This window comes from Suricata suricatta, chromosome 10, assembly GCF_006229205.1.
Source record: "Suricata suricatta isolate VVHF042 chromosome 10, meerkat_22Aug2017_6uvM2_HiC, whole genome shotgun sequence".
Classification (NCBI taxonomy): domain Eukaryota; kingdom Metazoa; phylum Chordata; class Mammalia; order Carnivora; family Herpestidae; genus Suricata; species Suricata suricatta.
This window is the reverse complement of record NC_043709.1, coordinates 121,194,381-121,218,189: the sequence shown is the minus strand read 5'-3', so window position 1 is coordinate 121,218,189 and position 23,809 is coordinate 121,194,381. Positions and strand designations below refer to the sequence as shown.

The 23,809-nt window shown below is 43.1% G+C and overlaps 1 protein-coding gene across 1 annotated transcript in view; it reads left to right on the top strand.

Annotated features, from left to right (window-relative positions):
* Positions 1-23,809, top strand: part of C10H10orf67 (chromosome 10 C10orf67 homolog) — a 155,439-nt gene that overhangs the window by 52,877 nt on the left and 78,753 nt on the right. The window contains 3 exon segments of the mRNA XM_029955583.1: positions 11,081-11,230; positions 17,547-17,679; positions 18,799-18,857. Of these exon segments, the coding sequence (XP_029811443.1) occupies positions 11,081-11,230; positions 17,547-17,679; positions 18,799-18,857 (342 nt within the window).

Genomic DNA, 23,809 nt, shown 5'->3' with positions numbered 1-23,809 from the left:
ATAAGCCTGAGAATTTCATTTCCTTGGCACCTGGATGGCTCAGTCAGGTAAGCCACCAACTCTTGATTTCAGCTCAGGTCATGATCTCACAGTTCATGAGTTCAAGCCCTGCATCGGGCTCCATGTTGGCAGTGCAGAACCTGCTTGGAATTCTCCCTCTCTCTCTCTTTTCCTCTCTCTCTGCCCCTCCCCAGCTCATGCTCTCTCTCTAAATACATCAATAAGTAAACCTTAAAAACAAAGAGTTTCATTTCCTTAAATCAAAGCACCACTCTCTCCTTTACCAACAGAGGGCTAAGGAAGAAGTCATGACCCTTTTAGGGGGTGTTCTGTTTTCTGCGAGAAAACTCTGGGATGGACAACGGACCCTTGAGGGGAGTTTGGGGGAGAGGGGAGCGCATGGAAAGATGTTTCAGTTGAGAAAAGGATTCAGGGGTGTAGAGAGACCCACCGTCCTGCTTACACCTGCTTTATGGGAGCCTAATGTGGCCGGGAGCTGCAGGTGCTGGTGGTGGGTCTTAGTCACTACACCGAAACACCAGTCATGATGATCCTGGAAACATCCTCATTTTCTCCAGGCCGATAATGAATGATAATGAAAGCAGTTGTCATATATCACATTTTTACTATGGCCCAGGCACCATGCAAAGTGCTTCAGGCACAGTGTTGTTATTTATTATGTTTCTTTTCTTTCAATGTTTATTTATTGGGGGAGGAAGGTTAGAGAGAGAGGGAGACACAGAATCTGAAGCAGGCTCCAGGCTCCGAGCGGTCAGCACAGAGCCTGACTCAGGATGCAAACTCACGAACCATGAGATCATGCCATGAGATCGTGACCTGAGCCAAAGTCAGATGTTTAACTGACTGAGACATCTGGGCCCCCCATTATTTGTTATATTTCTTTTTTTAAATTTATTTTTATTTATTTAGTATATTTCTACACAAATACAGAAAGATAAAAGAGACTAGAGTTAAATTCAGATGGATTAGAGGAAAATGCAAAAATTTTAAGATACGTATTTATTTATTTTGAAAGGGAGAGAGAACTTGCGTGCATGCGTGGGGGAGGGGCAGAGAGAGGGAGAGAGAGAATCCCAAGTAGGCCCCATGCTCAGTGTGGAGCCTGATGTGGGGCCCAATCTTACAAACCAAGAGATGATGAGCCGAGCCGAAATCAAGAGTGGGCTGCTTCACCACCTGAGCCCCCGAGGCGCCCTGAAAAATGTAAATTTGGATATCTAGGCTTTTATTCCAGTGACTTCCTTTTTGTGCAACTATAATCGGCATCCGGAAGGGAAGGTGGATGCAATTAGCCGTCTTACAGGTGCTCTTACACAGCTGGAGGAAACACGGTGTTCCGTCTTCTCCCCTCCAGCTGAATCATTGGCTCCTTAACTGATCGTCACCGGGAGAGAACTCCAGACCCTTCAGCGTCTGCTCACCTTCTTAAAATGTCCTGTGGTTTCTTAGCACCCTCATACCATGTGGGATAAGTACGTAATCAAAACCACGGGGAGGGTCGTCCTGGTGACTCTGAGGAAACTTAAACCTTTGGAGCACAAAGAAATGTTAGCATTCCTCATTCTGATGACAGGCCACCGAGGCCAAGGGGAGGCTGCCTGAAGCCGACCTCTGGCTCTTATTATTTTTTTTATATTTTCCATAAAACACAAATGATGCTATTGATAATATTTACTTTAAAATATATTGGAATTCACAGATTTTTTTTCAGTTTCTTTGCGCCATAATCGACATACAGACCCTGAAATTTAAGGCTCGCAGCCCAGTAGCCTGACTTCATAAATTGCCAAATGATTACCACGATAACTTTAGTTAACCCACGGCTCGTGTAGTTACAAACACTGTTTTTTCCTTGTGATGAGAACTCGCAGGATCTATTCTTTTAACGGCTTTCAAGTATACCGGACCGTTGTGTTTACTCTAGTCATCACGGTACCCGTTATGTCCCCAGGGTTTATTTACCTTACAGCTGGAAGTTTGTGCCCTTTGGCCACCTTGATGCACTTCCCCCGCCCCTGCCGCTCATAAATATGTTTCAAGTGGTGAACTGAATATACGCTGTATTTTAAATACAAATGTTATGAACATATACAAAACAACAAATAAAAGCAAAAATGCGTAAAAGCTAAACACTAAACTCATTGTTTAGCAGGCAAAATGAGTTAGTTCAAAAAAAAAAAAAACCTCTACTACACAGGGCAGAAGAAAATATAATCAAAGTCTTTTAAAAAAACCAAACTCCGAGATCTAAAAAAAAGATGATAATTGTTTTATTATTAAGCCAGAAAAATTTTCTTTTTTAAAAATATTTATTTATTTTTGAGAGACAGAGATGAAGTGTGAGGGAGGGAGGGGTAGAGAGAGAGGGAAATAGACTCTGAAGCAGGCTCCCGGCCCTGAGCTGCCAGCACCCAATCTGACGCAAGGCTTGAACTCACAAACTGTGATATCATGACCTGAACCAAAGTCGAACACTTACCCGACTGAGCCACCCAGGCGTCCCACCAAAGAAAATTCCCATGCAGAGTTTTCTCCCTTCCCAGAAATCTCTTTCTGATCATCATTATTTGGGAGAATGGAAAATTGCTGTAAGTGAACTTTGGGTATTTCCCCAAGATGTCTTCACCATCACATAATCATCTTCGCTGACTTGGAAGAGATCACTGGCAACAGCTCGTGGTCCATTTTGCAGGACTGCAGCCCTTGTATGGACAGCAGATAGCAGTGTTTATTCCAAGGAAAGCGTTTTGGGTTTGTCTTCCTTACTTTGTTATATAGAGATGAAGATTTGATGCAGAATTCCCCAAATCCATTTCAAGGCAGTAAAACAGTGTGCCTGTTACAATGATAAAATGTTAACATTGTTTTAAAAGTCTTTGAACTAGGCCTCTTAAAGATGGGAGAAGCAGACGGCCCCTGGGTGGCTCAGCCGGTTAAGTGCCTGACTTTGGCTCTGTTCATGATCACCTAGGTCATGGTTTTGAGCCCCATGCTGGGCTCGGTGCTGACAGCTCAGAGCCTGGAGCCTGCCTTAGATTCTGTGTCTCCCTCTCTCTCTGCCTCTACCCTCCTCACTCTCTGTCTCTCAAAAATAAATAAATGTTAAAAAAAATTTTTTAAAGATGGGAGAAGTAGAAAAGAAGCATATATAATGAGGGCACTCATTTTAGATCCCAAATTTTAATGCAGCAAATACTATCTGGGTGTTTAGTGATTTTTATTTCAGATTTTTTTAAAGTCCTAATAACAGTATTATGCAATGAAATACCAACATGTCGGTATTTGTAAGGGATTGAATTTCTGGACTCTGACTTACGAAACCAAGTCCTCTGCCAAGGGCAGGGTGCTTCTCCTTGGACTGTGAGGAACACCTTCTCTGGAGCACAGCTAATGGCCTGAGTGAGCCTTTATGCTGGGGAAGGGTGGGAAAGGAAACTGCAATGGCAAAACAACTAAAACGAAGGAAAAAAGTTGCAGAATGAAGTCACTGCCAGGGAAGCTATCAACACAAGCTATAGAATGCATCTTCCCTAGCTGGGAAGCCAGCAGCCACTCCCACAGTGCAGCCTCCAAGCATTCCCGCCTTGTGTGATCACCCTCCTCCTGTCCCTGGGAGAGGGCGGGATGTGGGCCTTGCTTCTAACTGGTAGAAGACCACAAAGGTGCCCAGATGGGTATGTTCCACAAGGTGTAGCTCCTGTCTTAGAGTCTCTCCTTTGCTTGTCTTGGAGGAAGCAAAAGGCCATGTTGGGGAGCCCCAACATTTGGAAGTCTAACCGCAGGCAGCCTTGAACTGAGGGACACCTCTGGCTGATAGTCAGCAGGAAACTGAAGCCCTAAGGCCTTCAGGTACAAGGACATGATTCCTTCCAACAGCCTGAGGGAACGTGAAAACAGGTCCTTCCCCAGTCAAGCCTCCAATAAGACACGAGGATTGCAGCCGCACAGCCCCTCCACAGAGGACCCACTTAAGCCATGCCTGAACTACGGCCCTGTAGACACCGGGAGACAATGCATGTGCGTTTTAAGCCACTCAGTTCATGGCAAAACTGTACATTTGTGACACGGCATGGATAAAAAATACACCATCACCTCCTTCTAGTTTTTTATTTCCTGCATTCATCCTTGTGATCTTGCCACGGAGCTAGCTCAGGCCTTCAGCATTGCTTGCCTGGCCTGTCGAGTTAGCCCCTAATCCCATCTGGTCTCCTTAGGTCTTTATCTGCCCAGACAAGTGAGTGGCCTTTCAAAACATAAATCCCTTCACAAATTGCCCTTGTTTGAAACCCTTCAGTGTCTCCTCCATACCTGTAGGATTAAGTCTTAAGCCCATAGCATGGCCCAGAAGGCCCTTACATTTCTCCACTCTTATCTCCTTTCACTTCTTGGTGAAAGCTTTACCCTCCAGCAATCCTGAGCTACTTGCAGTCACCTGCCTCCCTCTGAACACCTCAAGTTATTAGTCACCTCCTTGGAATTTTCACATAATGTCCCTTCTTGCTGGAATGCTCTTTCTCTCCTCAATAACAGACACACCAAATTGTATCACAATTACCCACTTGTGGATTGCTCTGTACTCTAGATCCTTTGTTCATGTGGACCAGGGACTCAGCTGCATTCATCTTTGTACTTTGCTCCTAGCAGAGAGCCTGACACATCATCTTCAACAAATGTTTATTGAATAAAGGCCCGAGTATAACCAAGGAAGGTACCATAGAACTTGACCTATGCCAGGCTCCTGGAAATACATCACGAGTTCTTAGTGAAAATGTCCTAGACCATGGCCGTGCATGATGCTGAGGACTTAAATTGTTCTTTCACTCAATGGTTGATTCATACACCCATAGTCTGATTTTGTAGCAGAGACTAAAGCAATCCTTACACTCAAGTTGTTCATAATCTAGTAGACATGAGAGGCTTTTTTTTAAAGAAAGAAACAAAAGAATACTCAGCAATGACAATCCATAATTGAGATTTGCACCTGATGGGTGCCTAACTCTTCTGGGAGATTTGGAGCAAGGAAAAGGACCATTTTTAGGGCAAAGGGATTTCTGAGCTAAGCCTTCAAGGATGGTGAATTTTTGGTAGCCTGAGGGAGATGAGAGGAATCAGGGGCATGGCCCATTTCACAGAACAGAGGCATTAAGGTACAAGAAAGTCGGGGAGCTGCAGGTGTTTGGGGAGGCTGGAAGACAACAGGACCGGAGCGAGTGGTGAGAGGTGACCCAGGAAAGTGAAGCCAAGGAATTAGTACTTTACTTCCAAGACGTCAACGAATCATTGTAGAATTCTAAGCAGTTCTCATGACATGCTTAGACTTCCCACCTTGAAGGATAAAGCCTATTGCAGGGTTTGTGCCCGATACCGCCCCTCCCCTCCCAGGTTCCGGACAAGTTGAAAAAGAAAGTCAGGGAGCCAACAGATGGAGATTATCCGCTTTACTGATGAGAGGGGTGGCACGAGCTAAGTCTCAGAATTTAGCAGACGCGACTCCCATCACAGTCTGCACTGGGCTGGGCGGGGCTCTTCCTTCCAGAGCACAGCATATGCTCCTGCAGCGTTTGTCCCAAAGAGAACGAGAGAAGGAGGGAGATGGCCAAAGCGGCACCAACTTTCTTTTGTCCAGATCCTAACAAAGAGGAGGATATCACTCCCCATTAGAGGAAACCACAGTCCTGGGATTTTTCTTTTTCTTTTAACACACTGATCCTAACCTTTTAGCCTGCGATCAAGTAGGCATGTATCTGAGCCTTAGGGGAGAGGAATGCCTTGCTGCCATCTTCGTGATGCTGCCCGCCCCCCGGACCAAGCACTACTCTGGGGGGGGTGTCCCTGAGACCACTGGCACCCTGGAAGATTTGGTATCCAGCTAGAAGAGTGCATTATCGACATTTAGCTGCAAAGTGACTGTGTATCCAACACTGAGACTTCATCTTCTAGTCTGTTTCGCACCCCTGTTATGTCCAGCTGAGTCGCTCCATACAGCTGGTCAAAAGGCTTTGCCCATGAGACCAAATGACTTCATAAAATTATTCGAATACTGAAAGGCCAACAGTTATGCCAAGGACTTGAATACTAGGTCCTTCTCACTTTCAAATGCTGAAGGAAAAATTAAAATATAAATATTAACCCTTCTTGCAAGACCAAAGAAATGGAAGTCCACAATAAAATTTTCTTGCCATCGTGAATTAGAAGTCCGAAGACGTGCTTCTGCCGTCTCCGTCCCATCGGCTGCATCGGAGCCAAGCCCTTGGTGGCGCAGTGTGGTCAGGAGGTGGGTTACGTGAAGGAAGGTTGAGCAAACACATCAGTGCATCAAGCATCCTGGGAGTCAGCTTTCTGGCCACCAGAGAGAGGGTTAAGCTATGGAAAGGAGGCTGTAATAAACACCTCCTGGTGGTGGGTTGGAACTGAAGGTGTTGTTGTGAATTTATGGTCTTTAGATGAGATAGTCTATTAGTCAGGATTCTCCAGAAAAAAACAGAACCAGTGTGTGGAGAGAGAAAAGGGAGAAGAGAGAGGCTGATTTAAGGAATTGGCACATGTGACTTTGGGGGTTGGCAAGCCTGAAATTTGCAAGGTAGGCTAGCAGGCCAGAGATTCGGGGAAGCACTGGTGTTACAGTTCATGCGCGATAACAGTCTACTGACAGAGCTCCCTCTCCTCGGGACCTCAGACTTTCTCTAAAGACCTTCAACTGATTGGATGAGGCCCACCCACATTATGGAAGGTAGTATGCTCAGTCTATCCGATGTTAATCACACCTAAAAAATACGTTTATAGCAACATCTAGACTGGTGTTTGACCATATCTCTGGGTACTAGAAAAGAACTCCAGTGCCAGGCCCTCTCCTCTAGCACAGAATGCCACATCTAAGGGAGGCCATAGCTGAGGAGGACAGGAACCTTGATGGGTAAGATTAGGTTGGAATGAGACTTTATGTTTTGTCTTAGCTTTTGCTTTCTTCCTATCTTTCTTTCCTCTATCCAGTCTTGTTGTTATTTAAGAGTTAAAAAAAAAAAACAGTGGAACTTTCCTGAGAGTTTTTCTAAGAGAAAGAAACAGGAGACGGGAGATCAGATTTGAGGGGTGGTGAAGAAAAATAACAGCGCCTTCCGCTTGTCCAGCTCATTCCATAAACACTGGTTGAACATCAGAAACATTCCTGGGGGTGAAGAGAAATGAATCCAAGGTGTTTGGGCCTTACAGTTATTTGATGAAATGTCAAAAGTGAACCTTGTTGTTCTTGCAAAGATCTGCGTGACCCTCCCTGCCCTGAAGTCCAGGGGGCCTGAGCCCACCTAGAGGCAGGCTCACTCCTGAGTTTGCGCAGTGTCTCTACCCAGTTCCTGGGGGCAGATTTTAAATGAGCCTCCTGGGGTGGCTTGTGGCCCATTATAGAGGAGACAACTTGGCCAGCTTGTCAGAAGCATCTTTATTTTGGTGTTTTTTTTTGTTTTGTTTTAAGAAAAATAGGGATGCCGAGGTGGCTCAGTTGGTTAAGCATCTGGCTTCAACTTCGGTCACGATCTCATGGTTTGTGAGTTCGAGCCCTGTGTTGGGCTCTGTGCTGACAGCTCAGAGCCTGGAGCCTGCCTTGGATTCTGTGCCTCCCTCTTTCTCTGTCTCTCCCACACTCATGCTCTGTCTCTCTTTCCCTCCCTCAAAAACAAATAAACATTAAAAAAATGTTTTTAAAGATAAAAGTAAAATAAATCCACCATATACAGAGCATAAAAAGTAGTGAGCAAATAAATAATAAGTGAAATGACCTGTAAAGAGTATTGACAAGATACAGGAAGAAGGCAGTAGTGGAGGGCTGGTGGGGAGCAGGCAGGGGTGCTAAGGCATCCCAGAGGAGTGGCATCTGGGTTTGAATGACAAAACAGAACAGTCACAAACGCTAAGATGTAATACTTACAGGGAGCTGATTGTGTTGTAGACACTGTTCAACATGGTTTACCCGCATTAGCTTATTTAATTCTCATGGTATTGTTATTAATCCCATTTTACAGATAATAAAACTGAGGCACAGGGCACAGGCACAAAGCTACTAAGTGACAGAGCTGGTCTGCCCGCACAGGCTATCCTGCTCTACACCACCAACCTTGTTCTTTAAAGTCACTCAACTTAAAAAGCTGGTATGGGGTGCCTGGGGGGCTCAGTCGGTTGAGTGTCCAGCTTTGGCTCAGGTCATGATTTCATTATTCATGAGTTCAAGCTCTGCATCAGGCTCTGTGCTGACAGCTAGCTCAGAGCCTGGAGCCTGCTTCGGATTCTGTATCTCCCTCTCTCTCTGATTCTCCCCTGATCGCGCTGTCTCTCTCTGTCTCTCAAAAACTAAATAAAAAACATAAACAAACAAACAAAAAAAGCTGGTATTAGTAGGGCACCTGGGTGGCTTAGTCAGTTGGGCATCCGACTTTGGCTCAGGTCATGATCTCAGTTTGTGAGTTCGAGCTCCTCACTGGGCTCTGTGCTGTTAGCTCAGAGCCTGCTTTGGATTCTGTCTCTCTCTGTCTCTGCCCCTCCCCCCTCTCAAAAATAAATAAAAAATAAAACATTAAAAGAAAGCTGGTATTGTCATATCGATTACTCTGCCTTCGCTCTTTTCCATTGTGCTGCATCTGCGTGTGCCAATTTTTACGTGAGCACGGTGAGGCCGTGTTAGTGTTCTGTTCCTAGCTTGACTCTTAATTCGACCATGATATATTATGTTCTGCAGGTGACTGGCGTTCATCATGTATTACAGAACAATTTCAGTTTGTAAATCTAACTCTGAAATATAGTGTTAAGTGTATTCGCAGATACAATTGGGTTTTACTGTATTTCCTGTTTGTGCATGTGCTCAAATATATGAGCGTGAATAAAATACTCAGAAGAGTCCAAAATGAATAATAGGATTTTGCACTCAGGGTTGAAAATGAGATTTTTATATGCTAGAAATAAGAAACACCATTCATGTTTTAAACATTTCTTCCCTGTTTGGTTTTGTGACACGGTTCTTACTGGCTGTAAACAGGGCACCCTTCAATGCCCAATGCAAGCTGTCGAGAAATGGGTGCTGCTCTGCTAACAAATGGAAACAGTAAAACTAATCAATAACACTGATTAATAAATGGATTAATGGAAGTTCTAAAACTATTTGAGTTCTCTGGAAAGGGTGTGTAATTAGAATCAAGTATTTTCAAAACACAAAGCAGAAGCAGCTCATATCATATGAAAAAAATTCACTTTGGATGGTGATCAAAACATCCTGATTAAGGGGCACCTGGCTGGTTCAGTCGGTGGAGCATGTGACTCTTGATCTCGGGGTTGTGAGTTCAAGCCCCACGTTGGGTGTAGAGATCACGTTTTCTATTTTTTAAATTTTTGTAATGTTTTATTTATTTTTGAGAGAGAGAGAGAGAAACAGCATGAGTAGGGTAGGGGCAGAGAGAGAGGGAGACACAGAATCTGAAGCAGGCTCCAGGCTCTGAGCTGGCTGTCAGCACAGAGCCCGACGCGGGGCTCAAACCCATGAACTATGAGATCATGACCTGAGCTGAAGCCGGACGCTGAACCGACTGAGCCACCCAGGCGCCCCGAGATCACTTTTTCAAAAAAAGAAGTAAAACATGGTGATGAATACAAAACTAAAATACTATGTTCATAGTAAGACTTAGAAAATAAGAATATACAACAGCTCAGAGAGTGTTGTGAGACAAACATCCTCATCCTCAAGGTAGACTATAAACTGAACAATCTTTTTGAAAAGAAATTTATGAGTCAGGGCCATGAATACATTTTATATGCTTTGGCCAGAAATTCTACTGCTAAGGGCCTATCTATGTCAAGAAGGAAAAAAACATCAGAAATGCAGACAGAGATGGATGGATGTATAAAGATTTGATATAATGGAAAACTTAAAAATATATATTATAATGATCATATAAAATTATGGCATTTCTATAGAGCAGAATGTTATAGAGCCATCGGTCATTACACTTATGTAAAATGTTAATGACATGGGAAATGCTTAAAGTCAAACAAATTAAAATTAAATTCTTAAAGTCAAAAGAATTAATTAATTAAAAATTAAAATATACCACCATTTATGATCTATGTGTCAACTAATATACAAATGCATTTCAAACCAACTCGAGAGTGCATTTTTCATTTAGTTTCTTTTTGATTAGTGTTATCAAAAACCAGTGTACGGGGCACCTGAGTGGCTCAGTCAGGTGAGCCTCTGACCTCAGCTGGGGTCATAATCGACAGTTCGAGCCCCACCTCAGGCTCTGTGCTGCCAGTGCGGAGCCTGCTTGGGATTCTCTGTCTTCCTCTCTCTCTCTCTGCTTTTCCTCGGCTCTCTTTCTCTCTTTCAAAATAAATAAACAACAACAAAAAAAACTCCACAAAACCCTCCAGCTTATTCAATTCTTTTAAGAAAGCAAAAACATAGCCATTTTTTCTTGCAGAGAGAAATGAATGATATGCTAGAATTATATAATTTTATAATACACGTAGGCCCTGAAGACCACTTTCTTATACCTCATGGTTGATCACCCACAGCTTTGCAAGGAAAAAGAAAATTCCATTGTACTGCGTATTCCTCTACCCTGGTCTCAGTTTGCTAATCTTTCAAATGTCTAGATTAATGGTCTGCTAACCTTTTCTGTAGAAAAAAGGAAAAGAATGAGATTTCTCTCCACATCTCCATGGCCCCATTCAAGCTTCCTTCTCTTTTTACATATTCAGATGTTTGCTACTTTCTTTCTAAGGGAAGATTGAAGTAGAACGTTCACAACATGATGGGAATTTTCAAGTGAGGTTTACTGTTATTACTTGTGTGGTCGATGCAGTTAGAGTCCCACATTATGCTTTGTGTTTTATAGGATAATAATGTGCTATATTCTATGGCACGTTAGCATATCATTCAATACAAATATAGTTACTTACTGAAAATTGTGTGCAAGTTATAAAAATGACTTGCAAGAGAGTAGCTTAAATTAAACATGAAATAGTTTCTGATGGTTCTCGCTTGGTGTCTGAGTTTTAATGTTGCGTTTCTCCCTAGCAATTCTTTGAGGTGGAAGAAGAGACTGGGCAAGAATCTGCAACTATCAAAATGAGTATTTTGTTAAAAAGACTGAAGGAGAGAGAAGAAAGTATTAAGGATTTAAGAGAAGAACTAGATCAATATGAAGAGTCTAAATGTGAAAAACTTGTAAGTTTCAAAACAATGAATAATTAATATTAATATATGTAAATAAGGCTATAACTTTCCAAAAGTTTGGGTTAAAGATAAAGGAAATATAGGAGGTATATCTTGAGCATCTCTCCCCAACATCAGCCAGTCCAACCTTTTAATGCTCAATGGCATATTCCAGAAAACCCATAATAGTTATAGATAGGAGCAATATAATCATCCTCGATTTTTATTTATGATGGAAATAAAATAATCTATCTCCCGCTGCAAAAATCTTCCTACCTAGAAGAGCATGTAAACAGATTTTTGTTTTCATGGTGAAGACTCCAACCCTGTTTTGCTGGTCAGATCTTTGAAAGACACAAAGCAATCTCCCCAAGTCAGAGGCTTCCTGCAAACCCCTTGGAACTAGAGAACTTTCGAGGAAAAATCTTGGGGGGTTTTCTCCCAGTTCTCCTTGTCACAAAGGGAGTGAGGAGCTGGTTCACTACTTAAACAGAGGACTGGTGGGAACAGAAATGGAAAGAGAGACAAAGGAGAGGCTGAACTCCTGTCAAGGAGACTTTTAAGGGCTCTGGAACGTGTGGACACAGAGTGAGTTCATTTCCACCTCAAGTCAGCTGTCAGCCAGTGACCACTGCCCCGCCCTCGGTCAGAGCCACAGAGGGGTTTTTAGGAATAGATTCTAAGAACAAGAAGCTGATTGTTTGAGTAGGAGCTAGCGGAAAGGCTGGCAGAGAGGCCAAGAGGAATGACCATCTTTTGAATATCAACTGGCAGGCACCACGTGCCCCATCGACGGTATCTTATCTCGGAGTTAAGTTTACCGAGCAGGAAGCGGAGACAGGGCGGTTAAGTTACTTCCCACAGGGATATGGCTACTAAATCGTGAACCAAGGTCCAACCGAATCCAAAGTCCACAAAAGGAAGTGGAGCTCGATGCTCTACAGTAATATGTCAAGGTTGTAGTTTTCAAAATTAGCGAATATGTATGTATAAAACAGACTATTATCACAATATATTATTATCAAGTACTACTATATTAATGCATATGTATACATATACATGTAAATATTGACACATGCATATACATGCACAGAAAACATCTGAGAAGTTGTGTATCAAAATGTTAACCCTAGGGAGAAACACTTGCTCATTGCTGTTCCCTTTAAGTGCAGTCTGTAGTTTACCTAAATCCCACACTAGTATTCTTATTTACAACTCCAAGTTTAGAATAGATAAGGGATTGAACTTGTATCCTTCTAAAGGATTTCATTCACTAATCGGTGAAGGTATGTTTGCTTTGTATAATCTATTAGAATTCTTTATGTTCTAAAAAAAAAACTGAGTATCTTCTAAGCAATGTAGTATGATGTGTTATTAGCACAGATCTAATGAAATGGAATAGTAGTTCTTTTTACATATTCTGATTGCTTTGGGGAGGCATATCCAGTTTCTGCCTTTACTTTAACTAACCTTTTCCTGGGTCTAAATCTAGTCTTTTTAATTAATTAATTAATTTTTAATGTTTATTTATCTTTGAGAGAGAGAGACAGAGAGACAGAGCATGAACAGAGAGGGGCAGAGAGAGAGGGAGACACAGAATCCAAAGCAGGCTCCAGGCTCTGAGCTGTCAGCGCAGAGCACAATGCCAGGCTCAAACTCACGAACCATGAGATCGTGACCTGAGTCAAAGTCGAATGCTTAACCCACTGAGATACCCAGGCTCCCCTGTTATTTTTTGGAGATAATAATTTCATAGAAAAGACTAAAAATCTGTACTAGTATCAGCTTTTAATCTTGCCTTGGTCAAAGATATCCAGCACAGATTGGCAAGGTGATTTTGATCCATTTATTTCTCATTTGAGAAGTGCAAAGGGACACCTGCCTAGCTAAAAGTGAGAGTTATGAGAAGGAAACCTGTTGTACTGACTGCGAATTGCTTTGAGTTCTCTCTAAAAAGGTGAGTATATCACTTCTAGTTATCATTATGAGCAAATACACAAGCCTTTAGGACTGTGTGGTGTGCATTCAGGGAAATGCACTGAACATCCCTCAGGGCTTGTTGAGACTGTCCCAATTTGATAATTGAGCTCCTTACACTAAAACACGAGCTGTATCCTGTAATGTTGACACCTGTAAGTGTTCTCTACCAGGTCACTGGTCTCTCTGATGCCCTGGGGAAAGAAGGAAGTTAGGGATACATGGCTTTGTGGGGACAAGGGAAACGGAAGACTCCACCCTGCTCTTGGACAAGCACGTGTTCGCTGGGTCAGGCTGGCATCCGGAGTCCCTGGGTTATTCCACTATAATTTGCCCCCGGGAGACCACAGTTTCTGTAAACAGCCTAAGATTTGAGGAAGGTGAACTACTCCTGATTAACTAGGTGTATCCATTTGTCCCCGCTCCTTACAACTCCCAACAAAATGGCCCTGGTCTCCCACCTTGACTGAGTGCCATGTAGAGCAGTCAGTGTATATTTCAGGAACATGGATGTGAAAGCCACAAAACAGCTCATCATTAATATAAAAGAAGTCTATGGAGAATACCCCCCTTTTTTTAATCCTCTAAGAATAAGATTTCCTAAAACTCTATGCCACTTGGGTTCTAGAAGAGATCCTTTTTTTTAATTTGGAATTTCATCTTATGCAACTGCTCCCCCTGGTGGCATCAAAAAGCTTAAGAACACCAAGCATTCTGAAATCCGATTTGGAAAACTGAATTTGGAGAACCAATTGGGAAATTTCAAAGTAGCAAAGGAGATCACTTGAAAAGAAATTCTTTTGAAATAAGCAAGCCGGATAAGCAATAGGGAAAGACTCTGGTTTATCCTTCCCGGCAGCCAAATTACATGAATAGCTTTACAGCTAATAAGTAGTCCTAATATCTCTCTAGAACTGTTTTTGAGAAAAATGTGTTAAGAACATGATTGCAGAGGGAAAGTTTAAGAAACAGCTGCCTCAAATCCTATGTATAACAAAGTGGAAATCAGGGAAGGGAGCTCTTCAGCTTTTAGAAGCCTCCTCCCTCCGGATCAGAACTTCCTTGATGTTGACTATTCCTCAGAGCAACTTCATTCAAGGGCTAAACATCTTTTCCAGTTTCGTGCGTCATGACGTCACTGCACGCCCCTGTACGTATCAGATTGTCACGCAGTGCAGTGACAAGTCCCCGTGGGGATGGCTAAGGAGGCTAGCCCGAGTGTGTGCACACGTACGCGTGTGTATGTCTGCCAACATGCGTGTGTGTTTCAGTTGCTTTATTAGTTGTCGTTTTCAAAAGACTTCATTTTTTTCTTACCTTAACGCGCATGAGCCGCGCAACCATCAGCCCCCCACAAGTGACCATGACTGCTCGTTGCTGACAGCGCTGAAACAGAGCCGTCATTCAAGAGTCGCAGCTCTGCAGGGCTGCACTACCCCGGCGTGCCACTTTCCTGGTTGTCACTCACTGGGAGAGCACCTGCTCTTCTCTGTGACTGTCATGCAGCCTGGGCACGCATCCGCACTCTCCAACACGCCCCAGCGGCAAATTGAGATGTCCAAGCACTATACGCAGAGCCTGCAGAATTGAGACACGACGATGGCAGAAGGAAGACTGCTGAGAGGCACATGCAGGGCCCTGAACAGAACTCCTCAGGCTTCATTGTGCAGAGGGAACCCCCGCAGCTCCTGTTAAAATCCAGATTCTGACAGTTGGTCTGGGCTGGGTCCTGAGAGTCTGCGTGTCTCATCCGATGCTGGGTGATGCTGAGGTTCCCGGTCTGTGGACCAGATTCTGAGTAGCAGGGCTCCGTGGTGTGCCAGTACTCAGACATGATTCTTGCAAAATCCGTGTAGGATGCGGAAACCTGGGAATGGTGACTTCATTCCACACACCTTGTGAGTGTCCACCAGAGAAAAGAGGGCGTAACCCACAGCCTGGAGTAGTCATTTTCACGCAATGGAAAAACTTTACATCGGCGGGCGAGTCCCTTTATCAATTTAAACTTCCAGGACGATCACGGATCGCACACACTTTCTCCCCAGCTATAATGCAGCTTTAAATAGCTACACCTAGAAAATCACCTTTTAATGATCTCCATCCTTTTCAACCTTGGTTTATTAAATGCAGTTTATTTTAAAGAAGTCTCGTGGTTTAAATAAGTCAAAGCTAGTGGCGTGGGCAGATGGTAGGAGGAACCCCACCACAAAATCTGCCACTCAGAGTGTAACAGATGACCGTAGCAGCCCAGAACTATCCCTTTGTTCATTTTGCTAATGAGTGTCCTCATTGCTGTGGGAGTCTGAATAGTTAATTCCGTGCAGTTCCTGCTGCTGACAGATGGTGGGGACAGAGCTAAAGATTAACCTCACACGGCCGAGGGGCTGTGGGTGGATAGGAAGAGGAAAAACCTCTCAGCTGAACGTGTTTTCCTTGTTTCCTGCTTTTATTCGTGAGTTTTAGAAAACACATCTAAGTATTAGCTGCTACCCCTTATACATGTTATACTCTGTGTGATTAATTCAAACGTGGGTGCTCATGTAATCCACTATGATATTCATGTCCTGCCAGTTAGGAAAGCTTTGCTTCATCCTTTGAAGCAAATATTGTTTGTTTGTTTGTTTGTCTGTTTAAAAAGCCCTTTTAGTCTATAAGTGCTTTCTGTGATGGTTTCAAATTGAACTTGTGGGACTAGAAATTAATGGTTGGGATTCTTTCTTTACTAAGAAAACACTGTTTCTGTTAACTATTAGATTTGTTAGCTCTCATTTGTTAAGAATGAGTTGGGCTCAAATAATTTAAATGAAATGGTGAATCAAAATCATGAAGATTTGTATTGGGTTTAGTGCAACATTTAACACTGTTAAAAATGAGCTCCCACAGAACTAATTTCATTGGTAGGTGGCTTGTTATTTTTTAAGGGTTTATTAAATACACTGCAGAACTCATAGCCACTTATTTTTTTCTTTTTGAGCCATAACGGCCACAGAGAGAAACATTTTAATAACTGACTTCCAGGTGTCTCGGAAGTTAAAGAAAACTACCATCCCAGAAGGAAAGCAGTATATGGGAGGAGTGATTTTGTTTTTGAGGAACGTGTTGATTTTTGTGTATTAGCAATCGTGGCATGGCCCCAGAAAGAATAGGTTATCATATATCTGAAGATTACTTTAAAGTTCAAAAGTATTTCTGTCATCTAGATGAATTTTGAAGCAAGGCATTAGAACCTTCTATCTCTTTTAGCATAAAAATATAATGGCTTTTAAGCATACTCCGTAAGATTTTGAGATTGCATAACCATTTAATATTTTACCACCATGAGCTGGAAGCTTCTCCACCAGCTTCCTCAACCCATTACATCTTAATTTATTTTTTAATGCGTGGCGGCAAAATCTAGACAGCCATAAGCGAGTATATTCAGACGTGTTTCAATAGCTTTGAGGCAGACGAGGAGAAGAAGAAGAAAGGAAGAGTCGCTGTCCCAATAAGCTTCTATTGCGTAAGAAAAAGCCTGCCCCATAATGGACGTGGCAAGATTTAAACAAAGGACGCGCATAATAAAAATGTAAATGAGTTTGCTTTACTAAAACTATAACTTTAAAGTCTTTTGTTGCACGTTATCCTGAAACCTTCTTACAAGGTAATCACTGTTTGCATAGAGATTTAAACCGAAGTCTTCAATAGCATTAAACGCCTGCACAGTCGCCCTGTGACAGGCATGCAAAGCCATGTTAATGTGCAGAATATGAAGTGCCTCTGGGTGGCTCCTATACCAAGCAGAAAACCAACTGTGTGGATATCCGTGTGCCTGATGGACTCCATGCGGCTCCCAGCCTGAAAACGTCACCGCTTTGACATGTGATGTGCTCCTCCTGACACTGGCAGCGCTGACACTGGGAAATGCCACAAAGGCAACAAGCCCCCCTCCTTAGCCGCGCACTTTGCTACCCCCTGGCGCTGCCCGGCCCGGCCCTCCCAGTCTGCCTAGTTACAGGCGGACAGCACTTCAGACACGCACAGAGGGACGTGTGGGTGGAGGGGCCCCAGCTGCCTCCCCGGACACTGCCTCCATAGTGAATTGACCTGAATGATGAGGGCACACAAACAGTATGATATGCATTATTCCTGTCAATAAAATGTCCCCATGTGCTGTGGTCTTTGTACAGAATGTACTGCAGCCTTTCTTCCAGCGAGCTCCATTTCATCTCCTTCCTTTTTGCTATTCATATTATAAGTGTGTAATAGAATTCAGAAAATTATATGATAGCTCTTCTGTATCTGCATTGTCTCGTGTTGCATATTTAAATCCTTGGCTCTCTGCTTAGAAATAACGGGATTCCCCATCTTTCAGGACGCTCTTGCCCGAGAGACAGCCCTAGAAAGAGAGAATATGGAGCACAGACTGGAAAATGAGAGACTGCTTCAAATCATTGCAGAACTCGAAGAAACAATCCAACTCAATCTAAGGGGAAATTCACTATTAGGTAACAAGTTTACGGCCATTCCGGAGAAAAACCTATGCCCGGGGCACTTCCCAAAATCCATAGCTCTGTTTGTCTTTACCAAATATACATTTGCCTGGTTATTTACATTTACAAGATCTGTTAGATTTTCACTTCCGATAGCATTCCTTGCTTGGGAAAGAGGATATTTTTGTGTGTACTTATATCGTCAGACATGCTGTCCTAACTCAGGGTCGCTTGCCCCCCCCCCAAGACACTTTGAAAAATGTGCTCAGCAGTGCTCTGTTGCAATTAGAAATATTATAAACAGAAGCGGTTGCTGATTTCTGTTTCATATGATCGATTGACTAGCTAAAAGTCGTAACATTTGAATACTTAGGCTTTGTGGGAAAACAGAGTTAGGCTTTTTGGAAACATAGGCTACTACTTACTATGGAATCATCTGCAATTTCAGATACAAATTTAAAGTACAAATTTCCCTGTGTATGCTTTACATCCCTTCCCCCCTTTTTTTTAACATACCGGGAACGCTGGTGAAAGTTGCATTTCAGTCACAAAGTTAAAGTGTTTTGAAGTAGTTTTTCACTTACTGTTACCTTTGTATTTATGTTAATTATATCCTGTTCGCCTTAACCTGCAGTTATGAAAAGCAACAAATAAGCAATTAAAAAAAAAAAACCCTTAGCGCAAAACATTGATAAAATCAGAGCTATTACAGTATCCCTTGAATATCAATTATGCCTTGCCAGTGTAGTTTCATTTCCCTTCTCATGTGGTGTAACACCACTTTTTCAGGTTCTGGTGGCTCTTACTGCGTCCTAAAGTGCCACCTGCTAAAGCACTTTGTATTGGCTGTGACTAACAGCAAAAATGTCCCTTGCTAGTATCGATGAAAAGCTTTGAGCCCTCAGCCACACTTGGATCTTGAACTTACTTCTTAAGCCCTATCTGACCAGCCGTCTGAACAGCAGGAGGAAAGTCGTGAATGTCAAGGGCAGTTGTGAAGGTCACAGGCCTGCTAGGACTTGAGTCCACCGTGCCCGCCAGCCGCGCGAACGGCCTGCCCTGAAGCAGGGAGTTTGAATACAGGGCCTCGAGCTTGTAATTTCATGCTTGGCCTCTCTCTCCTTTTGTTTACAGAAGACGAAATTATATATCTGAAAGAGTCGGCAGTAAAGGATCGTAAAACTATTCAAAAGGTACCGTAACTTTTTTACATCGACGAATGACTCTTTTACATTGAAATATCAGCAGCATCAGTGAAGGAACATTGCCTCCCGCTTGTCTTGAGGCACAGAGAAAAATCGATTCCTGTGTTTCACCTGTCCCACTGTGTGGGCAGAGTCTCTGTAATAAATAAGGATCCCGTCTTGAAAATGAATTAATGTCCAGAGACCTCTTTTCTTTGGGATAGCGGAGTCTTTACCTTGTCGACTGTAAGGGATTAAGAAGTTATAGGACAAGGAGGCCCCGAGATGTGCCCCTGTAAAAATTCCGTTGTTAATAATGAGCAATCTTATTTTCAGCCTAGACCCAGCTTCTCGTTCATTTTTCTGTGTGTGCATGAACGGGGCTTATGTTGTGCAGGAAATCTGTATTTAGAATAGGGAATTATTTTAGTATTGCCAAGGTCAAGATCTCCTAGAGCACCCGGTACAGTAGGATCACAGCGGGTCTGCCCTCTCGCACAGGCCAGGCGCCCCTGCATTCGGCTTTCTTCGTTCTCTGTCCCCTCCTGTCACAGCCATTGACATACTTTCAGTGATGGGGGTGGTCCTTGCCGCTCTGTAGGCCCCGCATGGGCAGAGGCGGTGTTTTCTCCGTCTCAGGTGTAGTCCCAGAGCCTGGCGCCCTTGCAAATGCTCTCTCAGTGATTCAGAGGGTCAGAATGTGTTTAGAGGTGGGTTTATAGGCTAAAATGTGTATTTACAGCCCTGAATTATTCCAAATAAACATAAATGCTTTTTACTAGCTGAATAGAGGGTCAGTTTTATTTTTTTATTTAAAAAAATTTTTAGTGTTTACTTGTTTTTGAGAGAGAGAGAGAGAGAGAGAGAGAGCGCGCGCGCGCAAGTTGGGGAGGGGCAGAGAGAGGGAGACACAGAATCTGAAGCAGGCTCCAGGCTCTGAGCTGCCAGCACAGAGCCCGACACGGGGCTCAAACCCATGAATCATGATATCACGCATTGAGCTGAAGTCAGATGCTTAACCAACTGAGCCACCCAGGCGGCCCGAGGGTCAGTTTTAAAAATAAAAATTAGGAGCACCTGAATGACTCAGTCGGTTAAGCGTCTGACTTCAGCTTAGGTCTGATCTCACCCTTCATGAGTTCAAGCCCCTCCTGGGGCTCTGTGCTGACAGCTCCGAGCCTGGAGCCTGCTTCAGAGTCTATGTCTTTCTCTCTCTGACCCTCCCCTGCTCACACTCTGTGTCTCTCTCTCTCTCTCAAAAATAAATAAAACATTTAAAATTTTTTAAAAATTAAAAATCAAAATTAATTTTTAAAAATGAAAATTAATTTAAAAACTGGATAGCATTAAACATCCAGTTTCTCAGTCGCACTACCTTCATTTCCAGAGCCCAGTAAATGGCCACCTGTGCTTACCTTTAGGTCCAAATTTCAACTTGACTTTACAGTTCAGGGTATTCTTGGGTTTTAGGTAAATTACTTTTAAGAATTAATTTTTTTAAGTTTACTTATTTATTTTGAGAATGAGAACACACAAGTGGGGGAGGAGCAGGAAGAGAGAGAGAGGGAGAGAAGAGAGTCCCAAGCAGGCTCTGCACTGTCAGCACAGAGTCTGGTGCAGGGCTCAAACTCACAAATTGTGAGATCATGGCCTGAGCTGAAGTTGGCACTCAATGGACTGAGCCACTCAGGGGCCCCTAAGAGCGATTTTTTACTTTATTTTATTTTATTTAAATGTTTATTTTTGAGAGAGAGAGAGAAACAGAAGACAGAGACAGGGAGACGGAGGATCTGAAGCAGACTCTGTGCCAACAGCCCCATGAGGGTCTCAAACTCACAAACCATGCGATCATGACCTGAGCTGAAGCTGGACACTTAATCAGTGGAGTCACCCAGGTGCCCCCTAAGAATCAGGTGTTAAAGAATTGGTCAACTTGAAGGGTGAGAGCTGGGAGATGTTTTCTCTGATAATCGAACCCATCATGGGTTTTCGGATTGAGTTCATGTTCTGACACTTGAGCTTACTTGCAGTGGTGATTGTTCAAGTCCCATCCATGCAGAGAACCAGAGACAAGTTTAACTCTCTTGGAGTCAATGGCTACGGTTGAAAATGAAGTCCCAGCTTTCTAGGGTCACTTAACCTATAAAGAACCATCACAGTTTATTTGAATGTTTCTAAAACCGTTCAATCGATACTGTCACTGGGAGAAATGAATTGTGTAGGCTTACTATTCTCTGTGAGGAGCACAAGAAATTAAGGCAAAAAAAAATCTGACCGTTAAGCCACCAATGAGAAGAAACACGCCCCTTCACATGACTAGTTACACCCTCTGTGAGCTGAAATATTTCAGGTAAATCTTTCCTCACCGTCCAGAAGTAGCCCATGGGACTCTTTGAACACATGAATCGTGTCTAGTGCAACTGAAGGTCTCCATTTTTAATTATATCTCACTTTAAGTTTTTAAAATTAAAATTTTTAAAGTGATACATGTTTCAGTATATTAGAAAGCCTTTATGTGTATTTTAAGTAACTTCTATGTGAATCTACCTTTTCTTCTGTAAATTTTATGCAGTCTAAATACAGAGCCAAAATTCCCAATGAGATTTTAGCCCCCAAATTGAGATTTGCTGTATGTGAAAGGTACACACTGGGTTTCAAAGACAGTGTAAGTGAAATAACTCAGCACTGCTTTTTAATATTAATTATTACATTTGAAATGATAATTTTTCAGGTATATATTTAGATAAATATAATTTATTATTTAAAGTAATTTCACCTGTTTCTCTTACCTTTTCTAACAAGGATACCATAACATTTAAAATTATATATATATTTACACCATATTTTTAATTCACACCTCTCTTCTTCCCTAGTCTGATCATTTTTTAAAGTTTTAAAAAAGTTTTATTTATTTATTTTTTTAATGTTTTATTTATTTTTGAGACAGAGAGAGACAGAGAATGAGCAGGGAGGGGCAGAGAGAGAGGGAGACACAGAATCAGAAGTGGGCTCTGACAGCTCAGAGCCTGACGTGGGACTCAAACCCAAGGACATGAAATCATGACCTGAGCTGAAGTCAGAGACTTAACCAACTGAGCCACTCAGGTGCCCCTATTTATTTATTTTGAGAGAGAGAGAGAGAGAGCACAAGTCGGGGAGAGCCAGAGAGAGAGAATCCCAAGCAGGCTCTGCACTGTCAGCACAGAGCTTGATGTGGGGCTTGATCCCACAAACTGTGAGATCATGACCTGAGCCAAAATCAAGAGTTGGATGCTTTACTGATGGAGCCACCCAGGCACCCCTGTTTGGTCATTTTTTAAGTCCTGTCTCTTTATGTGTACTGGATCGCCACAAAAACATTGAATATAGGCACAACTTGGTATTGAGCAGAAAGAATCTAGAACCATGGGTTCCTTTTCCATTTCTGCCACTGTGGTCCCTTGGGCCATCGCCTTCTCTTTCTTCCTGTGTCTCATGGCGTACTGTGTGGGGAGAACGAGCTAGTGTACATCCAAGTGCTTTCCCAACTGGAAAGTGTACCAGTTGTGGAACAAGTGAGAGGCGATATTTACCAGTTTGGTTTCCAATATCCTCCACTTAATCAATGAATTCATCAATGTTTATGAGAAGCCTTTTAGTGCCAGGCACTGTGCTACTGCTGAGATACAAAAATTACCCATGCATGCTCACGCGTGCGTGCACACACACACACACACACACACACACACCGCCCTCCTGTGGAGCAGATTAAGTCTAGGGCTGGACTGATTAAGTCTAAGTCCTGGACTGCGTGATAATATAATAGAAGTATGTACATAGAGAAGAGATGTCTAGCTTTACCCAGAAGGTTCTAGAAAGGCTTCTCAAAGAGTTCCACACCTATCTCCCCCTCTTTCACTCGAGCTGATCTTTCCAGGCAGGTAGGAGTGTGGAAGAGCCAGATACAGAGTGTGAATGCATAAAGTGTGAGATATACCCATGCACTTATTTGTGATTTGGTATGGCTAAAGTATGAGGTAGGAATCCGATGAGCTAGGTGGCAAGAATTTGTGTTGGGACAGGAAGAGGGGGACGTCTGGGGGATGGGGTAAGCAGTTCAGAAGCCTCTGGATAAGATCCATGTTTTCTTTGTTAGCCCTGGATGCAATTAGAAACAAGTTGAAAATGGCCTGCAAGTTGCCGGTAGGCTGACTTCTTGCCAACTATAGGGCTTAAAGCACTATCTAGTATGGCATTCAGCAACTTTCATGTTTCAATTCCAATAATCTAATAACAGCTGAATCAAATCTATACTCCAGCTGTGGCCATAATATGAATCTCCTCCTGGGAAGGAGTCAGACATTACAGCCCGGGGTGTGCCCAGCATGAGGACACAAGGAAGCAGAGATCGCTGTGGGGCCCGTGAGGGAGCCCAGCGTGGACTGTAAGGGATCCAGGAAGGTCGGAGGAAGGACACTGAGTTGAATCCCAGAAGAGCGGTTCTAGCAAGCCAGGAAAGGGATATGGGAAGTGGGAGGGGTCAGAAACATGCAGAAGGGAAGTAAGTGCACGTGATCTGCTATGGCTGAAGGGTGTGTGAAAGCAGGGGCGGTGAGGAGCAGGGCACATGGTGGAGGGTTATTATTCATGCCGAGGGGTCTGAGTTGCCTTCTGAGTGCACTGGGGAGCCTTGGATGTTGGCGAAGGATTGGATTCATTGGATTTCTTTGTTTCAGAAAGAAGATGAGTGGGAGGGAGGAAAATCCAGAGCCAGAGGGACCAGTTAAGAGGTTCCTTGGATAAACCAGGAAAACCATAATCTGAAACAGAAAGAGGACAGTGACACTGGGGATGATTGGAAAGGACGAATTCAAGAGATGATTAGGTAGTACAAGTTTTGGTCATCGATAAGGCTGAAGGCAGGAGAGGTAAGGAGCGAGAGAGGTTAAGGCTGGAGAGCATTCAGATGAAAAGGAGGACAG